We start from the raw sequence: 13,694 nt of genomic DNA on the forward strand, positions 1-13,694 counted from the left end.
CCTCTAGTCATTAAAATGTTTAAGTTTCTAGTATTAATGTACTAAGTTTGACAATCATATCGTAAACTGTTCTATCTTGGGTGTTTTCACTTCTTATGTTACATGCTGAATTAAAACATGTTAAAACAAGTGTGTGATGTACTTTTATTATACTTGAGATAACCATTTTCAACAGTAAAAGTTCAAAAGCATCCTGTTATCTGTTTGTTGCTACAGTATAATTTCAGTTTCACTGGTCGATGTGATGTCCCAAGGTTCTACTATTGCTGTTGATCTGACCAAATATCCCTCCAAAATGTGATCTTAGCACTAAATTATTCACATTACAATACTTTATCATACACAGTATCTATTTTTCTTTTAATTACAGCTACTGGTTCAGTGAGCAGTTTTAAACAATTGCTAGATAATTTGTTACAAATGGAGAAGAACTGGAGAGGCTAAATTAATAGATATACAAAACAATGTTTCAGTAGGTTGCTAATTATTTGTATTTTTATCCCGGCACAAAATACAATGTGAATACAATGTTCCTGGATTTTATATTACAGTTACTCTGTTTCTCCACTAAACAGATTGCATTGATTTGTAAGCACATGTCCATGATAAGACCCAAGAGGCTTGCATGATTCTTCCCTTAGTCATGATAATTACTTATCAATACTTCTTCTTTTCCTTCAACCCCACCCCCCTTCTCCGTGCCTCTCATATTCCCATCTCTCTCGACCCTGCTCCGCCTCTCTCCGCAGGGGCTATCTTTGATGAGTCTGCCCGGAAGGATGACGAGGTGTTCCGCATGGCCGTTGCGGACCTCAACCTCAACAATGAGATCTTGGAGACGGAGAAGATCACCATCTCTGTGGAGTTTGTGGATGGGAACAACCCTTTTCAGGCGGTCCAGGAAGGTAAGGCCCTCGACTTTATTCTACTGTAAATACTGACACTGTTAGCGGTCGGTCTCACGCCAAGTGAGGCCAGAAAGGTGTCTTGCTAAGTGCATTATTTTCAATCACCGACTCTGCATGGCTTTTTCTCAGGTACCACTGATCCGTTGGCAGTAGATATGCTCCAGCCTTTTACAGTCCCCAAATTAGCCAGGATCCACCTTGAAACCCCTCAATTTTCTGTCCTAACCTTGACAAATGTCGCACTGAACTGAATTGCACTATATAAGTAAGTGTTGAATGTGTTCCCAAGACAATGAAGACCAGCCAGGACATTGTATTGTTAGTTGACGATAAATCACCTTCTGAAAATTAATTAAACAGATTCTAATTTACTTCACCAATGATACTCTCGATCACTGATGGTATGTGCACTGCAAGATTCTATATACTATGAGGTTTAATTGAAAGTCTTACTATATTGGTAGATATCCTTCCAATTATTTATCAATACATCGTATTACACTGCCATTACCCAAAATGGTACTGACAATTAATTAAGCCGGTATTGTCAATGGCATTTGTCTCCAGAGATATCTGATAAAACATACGGAGGCACATGGCAAAACATATTAATGAACTCATCTGTAGCATAATTCCACGATTTAATTAACTGATAATTGATAAGTAAAAGATATTTACATACACAAAAAAAGTGTTAGCCTGGGCAGACCTCCAACGAAAGAGCCATATTAGAGTTGAAAACAGATCCCTTCCTTTCCAGCTCATACCTAACAAACAGAATGTAACAAGCTCCTAGTATCATGTCACGTTGCGGCCCTTTTAGATCCCCTGCCTGGGGTGGTGTGATCTCAAGGTGATGTCTGACTGGAACCTCTTTCGTTAATGGACGCTTGTTATTTGAGAAAGCCGCCGTCGTGTGTAGTGGACTGCGGTCTAAGAGACCTGTAGTTACCTCAGGTCCTTTTGTTCAGAGTGTCTATACCTGGGCTGCCGTTTCGTCTTTTGAAGTCTCACACGAGTAGTCCAATTACTGAATACATTATTGCCTCAGACCGAATGATGTTGGCGGCTCATGATAGACTGCTCCCCTGTGTTCTTCTATCGCATCAAAGCGTCTTATTTGGTTGCGGTTCGTACAACAACGAAGCACCGTTCGATTTGGCTAATTGTACTTTGTTCTTGATTCATATCTCACTGCGACCTCTAAAGTGATACATTATTATAATGACGTATTCAGCGGTGGATTATTAAAACACGCCTCCCTGTGCAGATGCACTTGTGTGAGGGAACGCGCTGCTTTGCCCCCTCTTAATTTCAGAACGAATAATTTTCCACCTCTGCTCATTAATCAACGGTAAACTTTAGCACGGTAAAGTGATGCACCATATGTCATGTGTGGCTTGTATTATGATACGTAAGTGAGTGCATCCTTCTAAACATAGACACATGCGTACACCACTTTGAGGAATCTGCTACTCTTCACACAGCTCTCGCACGGCTCTCAGCAGCGAATTAACGCTAATGCGTGACACTTGCCTTAATACACTGACAAAATATGTAGCTAAGCCCAGGTATAAAATTACCTGGGAGTGTTTATTTTCCACCTGAGACTTTGCCTTTCCCAACTACTCTGGTTTACCCTTTGAGCCTCCTCCACAGGGACCTTTGGCCTCTGACACGGGCTGTAATGGTCTTGGCTCTGGAGCTGAGCAGGGATTCTGAATGAGAAGGAAGAAAAACCTGTTGCCTTTTTGTCATCTCAAGCTACAAAGGAAACTAGACTACCAAGAAGCATGTCCAAGTTCTGTCAAACACACACACACACACAATCAGACACACATTACAATGATGGAATTGAGTTGCCAGATTACTTCTTTTGTTGTGTGTGTGTGTGTGTGGGTGTTTTCCAGGTGTGTGAGATTGTGTGCACTGTATCTTTTTTGGGCATGGTTGATCCAGTTCTATGTGTACATAGAGGTGGGAAAATCTGACAAATCCCTCTATATAAGATTTCTTGGCTGGTCCCCAGTGGGAAAATGTGATTTGGGGTTATGTTAACACTTTTGGGCATAATGTTAAAACTGGCATTACTTTCAGGTTTAGACAATACAGGTTAGTTTTAGAATTCGGTGTTAGGGCTAGGTTAAGTTTAGACATAACGGTTATGTAGGGAACATGGATGCGCATGAGCTCCTATCCCATAATGATGTTAATGCCATACCTCTACACATTAGCACGCTTAGTTCCCTCCTCCATGAACTGCCACAGGCTCCGCGCGTCATTGTCCGCATTAAGGATGAATGTAGAGGAGTGGGTGACTAATGGGACGTCTTCGGCCAGATAGGCATTATCATCTAGATGGCAGGGACGACTTGGCAGGATGTTTCACAGGGATTGGCGGGTGGGGGGCGGGGGGGGGATCAAGGCAGCGTCAACATCTGTCCTCTTTAAACCATCTCCGGGAGACAAGCGTGACCACTCCCATCAAAATCCCTCCTGTCGGGAGCCTGACGGATCCCTCCTCGCCCATCTCCGCGTTGCGCCGCTTCAGCGTGGAGGCGGTCTCTGGAGCACCCTGCATCTGCTGCCGAAACTCTGTGGAGGGGGAGATCAGTGCTGCGCTACCTGTTCTTGCAACCTGTTCCCACGGCGCTTTGCCGGGGAAAAACGTGGTTAATTGGGAGCCAAACACCCGCCGCCACTTATGTTTACATACATCTCATCTCCCGCGGTAACCAGCTTAATTAGTGAACAGGTAGATATGCGTTTCTTCACGGCTCATATTGATTAAAGCATTAAGAGGGACTGTAATTAAATGACAGCACGTGGCGGCTGTCGCAGGTTCTCATGTTGCCGTCTCGGCTCTTAGACGTGCCGATATGTATTGCCGTTCCTGCCCCGTGTTTCCATGGTGACAGCATCATTGTGGCTGGGACGGCTTGGATGGGAGATGTGTCCATGTTTCCTGGCGTTAAGCAGCGGTGCCCCAGACAACTTATCAAAAAGTGGTGGGGCAAAATTTGGGACATATTGGGGGCCTTTCTTGGGGACTGGTGTGAATTTGTTCTGAGACAAACTGCTGTGTTCTACTTGTATGCTTTGTTGATGAAAGATAATTGTAAACATATACATACATTTGAGTAAATTAGTAGACACTTATCCAGATGGACAAGGCATGTAACAATAATAGTAACTGTATAAAATGTTGTATAATAAATTATTAAATGTGTTTTTAAAATGATATTCCCGTTCCATACATTAGATTTGATTGAGTCACGTCATTATTTGTATCATTAGGTGTCACCATGCAAATGCACCATGATGGCTGTTTGTGAAAGACAGTTTTGTTAGGGCGCATTAGTCATCATCCATCTGTTATGGTTTGACAGAAATATTAATATTTTCCTTCCACATAGAAAATTTGAATTTTTTGCTAGCTTGATTGACACGTCATCAATCTTAATTTAATTAACTGACAGGCTAGCTAACATTTTCAGGAACTTAATTGTTTTCCCTTGGCCTTGAGTAGCAGCAGCAGATCGTTTCATCTGTACTTGTCTTTTTTCTGTGTCAAACTAATATAATCAGTTAGCTTAAAATATCTATCTAGCTAGCTAATAATGTGATGCATGCTAGCTCTCTAGTTAACACATAGTAGCTACAAATGAAGGCTACTAAAATGTAAACAATAGTTTGTCAGTTATGGATATGCTCATTCGATTGTGATAGGGGGACAAGTTGAGGAGTTTGACATACCTTGTTTTTTTCCCAAATATTTCCAAAGACTTTTTGACAGGAGGCTGGCGAGAGGTGAGCGTGAGCAAAGAAAGTAGCCAGTAATCATCTGCACTGACTCGATTCGGATGATTACTACCGTTACTGAGCAATGAGTTGTTGAGAGGCGTGGTCAATGCTCTGCCTTTGGGGCCAAGTTGGCTGTATCTAGGAGATCACATTTGAGGTAGTGCGTTATATTCAACAGAGTAAACAGAGTAAGCTTGTTCAACTGCTGGAAATTCACGTATATTTCTTCCGATACAAAACTTTTTTTTACACTTATTATCGTAGCTCCGTTGAATGTGCTCAATACTCTGTTGCGTTGGAAGTGGCAGGGCGGCCCCACACCACTTTGAAAAGTACTGGGACAAATGCCAGCTTGCCACAAATTTACCGTCGGCTCTGGTCGGACGTCATATAAATGAAATAGATAGATGATTAAAAAGCGTCCTATGCCGATCTCTACAGGATGCCTGTCTCTCCCCTGCCTCCTTCTGGGGGGAGTTGACCAGAGAGGGCACATTTATATTTAAGCATGAATATTTTAGTGCCAGATCAAACCACTCAAAATATATAAAAGATGCAGCATTTGATTGATGATTGTGTTTTTGTTTGTTTTCGTGTCTGAGAGTAAAAAATGTCAGGGTGGTTATTTGAAGGGGTACATGTAATTGATTTACTCCCGGGGCAGGACAACAGACGTCTTCTCTAAACGGCCCATTTGGATAATTGATAGGGGACCTGGGCTTTGCCCAACAGGGCTGTGCTATCTGATGAGGTGGGGCAACATCAGGGTTCTCATCTCTCTCACTCTCTCTCTCACCGCTCTCACTCTCTCTCTCACTACACTCTCACTCTCTCTCACCGCTCTCACTCTCTCTCTCTCACTACACTCTCACTCTCTCTCTCACCGCTCTCACTCTCTCTCTCACTACACTCTCACTACACTCTCACTCTCCCTCTCACTACACTCTCCCTCTCACCGCTCTCACTCTCTCTCTCACTACACTCTCACTCTCTCTCTCACTGCTCTCTCTCTCTCTCCTATTGATCCCTCTCTCACTACACTCTCATTCACACAAACACCATACAAATGATCTAGTCTTTGAAATGTTACAATTTTTATTTTGTAGTCACGTCACATTATCACTCAAAGGATTCTGCAGTTTGGCTTTCATAAGCACTGTTAATTCATTTTAGTTTCTTTGTTAGCGCCTCCTGAAGTGGGGGCTTCTCCAGATAAAACATTAAACAACGAAGCGCTGATGCAGTACGTGCAACGCATACAACCTTTTGGTCTGAGCCATCCACATCCTCTTCCTCCATTACCCCCCCCCCCCCTCTCTGACTGTGCATTCCTCAGTCCACATATCCCCGTAAGGCTTTCAGCTAAACGCCGGCATTCAGCCTGGATTGCCACAATCCAATTATCTGGGCTCTAATCAATGGGGGGCATTTCCAGTGGCGAGCCTGACATTTGTAAGAAAAAAAAAGCCACGATGTGATGGCATTCTGCAGCTGACAGCTGGGTAAAACCCTTCTGCTGGAGCCTGATGGATCCTCGGAGGGACTTGGCCCCCAGAACGGTGCGCCTGGCAACCCCTCAACGTGCAACTGGCACCGGGCAAGTTTTCCCAGAAATGACAGACAAAAGCCCCTTTGGTTATAAACGTCTGAGACGCAGCGGGCGGCGGCTGGCTACGTCTCTGTTGAGTGTAGTCGTTTCCTGCCCACGCCGTGTGGCGTTGTGGCCACTACTGTACATTGTCTGCAGGACTCAGCCCGGCGACACATCGCCCAAACTACATAGTCACTGCTATTGGTTCCTGGCAAAGTTGGAGGGGCTCGACACGATGGCACGACAACGTGAGAAATTGCAACTGGTGATGACATCGATGACATTGGCCGTTTCGTCGTGATACCCATTGACTGTATGAAACGTCTCGCTTATTTAAATTAAAAACATACACGGCGGGCAGATGTCAATGGTTCACCTCCCCCCCATTAGCCGTGTATCCAGGATTGATGTGTCTTGCCAGCCACTTTAATGATTCACACGTACAAAGGATTCGGTGGTGACACTATGATGCTCTGCCAGGGGCAGACTCCACAGAGCCCCGCCAGTCATTCATTATAGAATGAAACCGCAAACAATCCACCCATGTGACTCTTTTGTTGGGAGAGGGCGATTTGACAGGCTTAACAAAATGGTCAATAAATTAATAAACTGCAAGCAAAAAAAAAAAAAAAAAAAAAACTGAAAAACAAAGGCGACACTTTAATATGTGTGTTTTATGGGCTCTATAAAATGTGGGACGACGACTGGCCAAAAAAGCTTTCGCTGGTTTAATGTTTCGGTCGACATCAGAATATCCCCTAACGGGTCCCAGCAGCTCTGTAAGCATTCAGGGTGCCAAGATTAAAAGACTTCAGAAGACAGTTTTTTTTCTTCCAAGCTCTATTTAAAGCCTGAAAACCAATAAATAATAATTATCATCAAACTAAGCTTCCTCTGTGTCCCTCCTTGTCTTTTCCATATTCGTGTGTGTGTGTGTGTGTGTGTGTACGTGTGTGTGTGTGGGTGTGTACACCCATGTGAATGTTTGTTGTGTAGTCCTCAATACCTCCCCTGTGGTAATTGTCCAAAGCACAGACACAGCTTTCAGTCCTCTGAAAGAAAAAGGTCGAATCGCCTCTGTGGCTGGAGCTCGGTTCCTGGTTGGGTGGATGCCTTCCCACAATGCACAGCCAGAGGAGAAATAATAACTTTTTCATTTATTTCACAGATTTCCTCTTTACCCTCAATCTTGGCCTTTCAGAATTACCCCAGTGCTTCCTGTCACCATAATGACACTGTTCCATCCAGATCTTCCACTGTGAATGGTAGAATGATCAGCCCTCAACCAGGCAGCCAGTCCTTCTCTCCGGAGGGGAACCTGATTGTGCTAAGCGGAGCTGGGCCCCCGCCTTCTTTTGCACCAGCGCAGAATACTAATCAGCCTGCTGCTACTCCAATCATATTGACTTGAATCACTTTCAGGATGGTAATGATTTCAGCCTGCCTTTTTTTGAAAGTCTTCCTCGCAGAGAGGTTGGCCTGGCTTTCGTCAGCGGTAATGTCTGCGTGGGGGGTGGATTCATCTCTCCAGGCGGCGAGTGTATTTGGAGCTCGGCTGGCCCACACAGATAGCTGCCCAGGCTTCACCGCGGGTGTGAAACCCCTCTTCCCCAAAGCACCTGGCTAGGAAGAGTGGAGGACACCGTGTTGATTCTCCTGCTTGGTCAGAGCCCGGTCACTCCTTCCAGGCCCGTGTTGATTCTCCTGCTTGGTCAGAGCCCGGTCACTCCTTCCAGGCCCGTGTTGATTCTCCTGCTTGGTTAGATCCCGGTCACTCCTTCCAGGTCCATGTTGATTCTCCTGCTTGGTCAGAGCCCGGTCAGTCCTTCCATGGCCTCTGTTGATTCTCCTGCTAGGGCAGAGCCCGGTCACTCCTTCCAGGCCCGTGTTGATTCTCCTGCTTGGTCAGAGCCCGGTCACTCCTTCCAGGCCCGTGTTGATTCTCCTGCTTGGTCAGATCCCGGTCACTCCTTCCAGGTCCATGTTGATTCTCCTGCTTGGTCAGAGCCCGGTCAGTCCTTCCATGGCCTGTGTTGATTCTCCTGCTAGGGCAGAGCCCGGTCACTCCTCCAGACATCGATTCCCCTCAGTGCGCCACTCCTCCAGGATCCAGGATCCTGAGGGCTGGGCTAATCTTTCCTCAATCAAGTCAGCATCAGCCACAGAGGTTACCCAGAGGTTACACAGAGGTTACACAGAGGTTACCCAGAGGCCAGATAGAGGTCATGGGGCACGTACAGGACTAAGAACCTGGACAATGCTCCAAATGGTTATTCAACTTATCGATTGTTATGTGGAATATATTGATTCTCAGGACAAGCCCTTGCTCCACTCAGCCTGTCCAGGATTCACAGAGAACTGAAACATCCAGTTTTATCAGCATTCATTAACCTTTAACCTAGCTGCCGTTTACAGAGGTGGACTATTCAATTATGATATGTGGAGGCGATTTATATGCCTTTTTTGGCCTCTGTTTGTACCAAATTGTAAAAATTATCGAGAGGTTTGAATACATTTTATTTCAATAAGTTTGTATGGCTTCCGGCAGAAAGATTTTTATTAGCTGTTACATTTGAAGAACCATCTCACACATGGCTGTATGTGCCAGCTGTTATGCTTGTCTGTGCTTGCAGAGCTAAGACACATTCAGCCTGGAGATGTTCTGTATGCTAGTTTCAAGCATTGCAGAAAATAGATGACAACCTGGAGGAAAGTCGGAATTCTGTTTTGTCAAAAATATGGTCTGCACAAATAAAGTTGCTGTTGAACCAGCAACACTAATGTAGTGAGCAAAGACAAAGGCGGTGTGTATGAGGCAGTTCCCAGACATTTTATCCGTTCTTCTGCCAGGGGGTTTCATGTTAAGGAAAGCATTTTCTTTGAAAAGGCAAGTCTCCCCCGTTTCTCCCTTGTTCCTCGTACTCCAGGCTTTCCCTATTTCAAGACCTCTCATCACCACAGAACCAACTAACTGGCGGTCATCCGTCAACATGACAGCGATTGGAACCCCCCAGTTGTTGACATCCAGGATGGCCTGTCAGTCAGTGGAGTCACCACGGTGACCTAACTGACACTGTGTCTGTTTATTACACCTGGAAAGATGACAGAGAGGAGAGTTCCTGTAATTTTGGCCTAATAGTCCGACATGTATTGGGAGGGTGACTGGGTAAACTTAGAACGGGTGCCGACTCCCCATAGCGTGATTACGTCTGAAAGAAATGACAACAGATAATTAGGGTTTGATTATTACATTTCTACAGATAACAAACTGTAATTGAGACCGATGAGATGTTTTTTTCCCATAACTTCACTGTGACAAAAAGCAGTGAACAGCTTTCCCTTCATCAACGTACAAATCTCGATGATCCATTATTGAAGTGGCCAAATGTTCCACACATCTGTCTTGGTGCGGGACATAGGTCACACCACGCCAAAACAAAAGAACTCCATGTTTTCTTCTCACTCTTTGATCCCTCTGGTGACAACCATTAGGCTCTTGCCATTGGCTGAAGAAGCAACACTCTGTCTATTCCTGAAGAGGTTTCTGAGGGAGGAAAGATGTAAGAAAAGCATGTTACCGCGGACCTCTACAGGCGTTTTTACTCATTCCCCTGTCTACCCCTGCATTGTTTCCGAACAGAACAGACCACTTTGTTTCCTTTTTACAGCTTTTAGCAGGAACCCTCCAGTGGGAGGTGGGAGGGGGGTGGGTTATCAAGGTCAGGGACCAGGACCAGGAAGAGGAGGCATGGCAAAATACACAACAAACAAATTACTTTCATGTTCCTGCTCGATAATGCTGGAAAGATAACAAAAATCCCATAGAAATTATAAATAAAAACGGTTATACTACAAATAATATTAATTAAACACAGTACTATTAATAAAAATAACACTGAATATTTACATGCATATTTTCATGGGGTGCGTGTGTTGTGTTTATTGGTGAGTGTGTGTGTGTCTGTGTGTGTTAATGCATGTGATACCAGTCAGCATACGTGGCCAGAGAGGTGAAGTGTTCAGCAGTCTGATGGCTTGCAGATAGAAACCGCCTCTGAGACTGTTAGTATGAAATCGATGGGACTCATTGTTGCTGCTGAATCTCCAATGTTTCCAGCATGACACTAATCTATTGTAGCCGATTGTAACTATCGAGTTGTGACAGTTGGTTAGCTACCATTGGTTACCATTGGTTCTCGCTCAGACCATGGCCCTCTTCTTTAGCTGAACATCTATGAAACTGTTCCTGTAAAAGTTCTTCGTTGCAACTCTTCCTGGCTGTGTTGTTCGGCGCATTTGACAAATAGACCTTGAAACTTGAAAAAGATATAACACCAGGTAGGCCTATTGCCTATCATTGTGCTGAGAATTATGCATTGAGTAGATAACTAAAAAACATTTTATATGACTCGGCTGATATTATCGAAAATATACTCTGTTTTTACCAGCCAGCGGCGGTGAGCCGCTTTTATACACTAAACCCAGCGGGATGCCTCACGCACCAATATGAGGTTTTATTTATAATAATCCATTACAATAATTTTGGTCATATCACAAATGACAATGAACTGAGTAAAATCTAAACATTTTATTTCAAATAGTGCAAGATGCATATAAAAAACATGCATTATACAGCAAGCATACAAAATAAACATGTGCATGAATGAATGTGAAATAAATATTTTTTTAAATCCAATAGTGCAAAAAAACGTGTCCAGCAACAGATCTAGTAAAATTACTGTATTTGAATGTGAAAAAGTACAAAATAAACAAAATACAGTACAAAATAAACAAGGGCTAGAATGGCAGTAATATACATAAGTATGACCTAGCAGCAATCACTAATTATTGAATATCGTAGATGCATCAGTGCAATAAGCTTATGAATGGTGGCTTACAACTACCATCCGAATTAAGAACATTCACACACAGGTCCCTTTTACCGCTGCGAGGTCTTCTCCCACCTTCACGGTCAGCTGCCCCTTTCTGGTACCTGGGGACCTGGTTCTGGACAGCCTCGTCAGTGGCATCCCGGTTGTAAGGATTCTTCCTTATGGCTCCTGTTATACAGTAATCAGATATTGTACTTAAATGGTCTGACATGATTTTGAGAATTGCATGACATTCAAGACAAATTAAATGTTTCATGAAGACAACATGCTAGCGCAAGTATAGTCTTGTTTTTACCTGATTGTAGAGCCAGCTGTGCCCTCAGCTTGACATTCTCTTCAGTCAGACATTTATCAGAAGCTAAAAAGCACAATGAAATGTCAATAGCTTAATAGTGAAATAAACAAAACTGCCATATACATGTAATTTCAATAAGGCTGTACAGTATTGCATTTTAGTAAAGGGCACACATTCAGACAAATGCAGTTTAAAGATGCTAGCGTAACTATTGTCTTGTTTTACCTGATTGTAGAGTCAGTTGTGCCCTCAGCTCGACCTTCTCTTCAGTCAGCCGCTTGATCTTCTCTAAATGTTCTGAAAGTAAAGACAGACAGTTAATTATTCAGTCCTAAATATCTGGTTATTTTACCATCAGAACTCAAATCACAGTGTCCGCCAAAATGTTCATTCTTACCTTCATGTGCACAGCTAAAACATCCCCCAACCTCTGCCTTCTTGCCCTTAAAAATAAATTGACAAATAAAATTGGAAGCAACATGCTTTAATAACAATTTAAGCATCTGGGTTAAGTGAATGAACCCACACTTACCTATGTAGCAATCCTCTACGTGGTGGAGTGGAGTACCTCTCTGGTGCCTTGGAGTACTGTGCTTGCTCCATGCTTAAAATAAACATAAAAGTTGGTGAACAGGTAAATATGGAGAAACCAAGTAAACATTGCAGCAATTACGAGATCAACATGTAATGTGCGTCCTTGTGGTGGTAGGGGCCCATGCTGGAACGATTCTCGCTCTTCTGGCGATACACACGCCCGGTCTCTCACGTGTCTAGGAAAAGTTAAGGTTTTGTAAGCATTGGCGATTGTCTTGCCTTACATGCAATTCACATTCGCTACAGCGCTATCTACGGACACCGCAGTGTTTAAACACAGTAAAGAACTGTCCCCCATGAAGCGATTAAAGTCGAGGCTATAGGCGAGTAGTTGGGCTGGTACCATCCTGTGGAAAATGGACTTAAGTTCTAGAAAAAAATGAAAGTTCTGTACACAAATTTAATAATATTAAAATAAAGTTCATACAAATAATCAGTACAAGAATAAAAGGGGTACAATAGCATCTCTGCTGGAAGAAAATGGCAACACAAGCAGATACAGCAGATCACAGGCTTTAACTGCAATGGCAATGGGCAAAGTTTATAACTAATACATTTTGAGAAATGTTATGTTTTACATGTCTTTTTCCTCTGTACTGAAATCGTACTGAACCGGGAATAAAAAATGTACCGTTACATAACGTTACACTCCTAGCTGGTAAGTAGTTTACAATAGCAACTAGGTCCAATATAACCCTGCTGTGGGCCGCACCAAGCGCTGCATCATGCCTGAGAACATCCTGTAGTCGGGGTACATCGCCTGTGTACCACAGCACCTCGTGCCCTTATTGCTTAAGCACAGACTATACCTTTGTCAAAGAGTCCTTTTATTTTCGCTGAAGTGACCCACTATGAAGTATAGTGTTGCCACTGAGCAGACGACTGCATGGTAGCAGCTGAGCCAGGGCTCACACATTCTGGTCCCAAAGCCGCCCGGTCTGTGCGTTACAGCCTTTGGTGTGTTCAGCTTGGGTGAACATTTGCTACCATACGTATATATGTATATATTTCTTGTTTATTCAAAGGCAGAGCAGTGAAGGTTAGAGGTGAGATGTTTTCCTGAACAAGCAGTAGGTTGGACTCGAACCTGCGCCACACCCGTACATGAAAACCGGAGGCAGGTAAAGTTACAAATACGATGTGAAATCATGGGGGTACTACATCCAGAAAAACTACATTTATAACTATATTTCTTTAATCCCCAATTCAACACACTATACTGTACATATTGCTTCATTAGTTAGTAGCTAGTGGCTTTAATTAGGAGTCTGGGAGGCGATTCATGATAAGATAAGAGTGAATACTTACTATTAGCGATTGATGTATGATGTATGTATTATTAAGGAATGATGTATGTATTATTAGGGAAAGATGTATGTATTATTAGGGAATGATGTATGTATTATTAGGGAAAGACCATATTGTCAAATAATGTTAAGAAAATCAAGTTGAAAAGCAAGAGAGACTGGTGTACAGGGAGGACGTTTTAGCATTTCATGCATTGAGCCTTTTGTGTCCTTGATGCCGCCCCCCCCCCCTTACTGTTGAGTAAAAAAGTAGGGGAAACACTGTATATAATGCTTCTGCGTGGTTCTGTGTTTAGATAGATA

General features: G+C 43.3%; 1 protein-coding gene across 6 annotated transcripts in view; it reads left to right on the forward strand.

The window, feature by feature from the left end:
• Positions 1–13,694, forward strand: part of grid2 (glutamate receptor, ionotropic, delta 2) — a 351,085-nt gene that overhangs the window by 56,316 nt on the left and 281,075 nt on the right. For all 6 annotated transcript variants that reach the window (XR_001198414.4, XR_001198415.3, XM_013136897.3 and 3 more), the window contains exon 2: positions 750–905. Coding sequence is in view for 4 of the 6 variants with exons in the window: in XM_013136897.3 (XP_012992351.1) it covers positions 750–905 (156 nt within the window). In the remaining 2 variants the exon portion in view is untranslated. The remainder of the gene's footprint in view (positions 1–749; positions 906–13,694) is intronic.

The sequence above is a fragment of the Esox lucius genome, chromosome 13, assembly GCF_011004845.1.
Source record: "Esox lucius isolate fEsoLuc1 chromosome 13, fEsoLuc1.pri, whole genome shotgun sequence".
In the NCBI taxonomy this organism is placed as follows: Eukaryota; Metazoa; Chordata; class Actinopteri; order Esociformes; family Esocidae; genus Esox; species Esox lucius.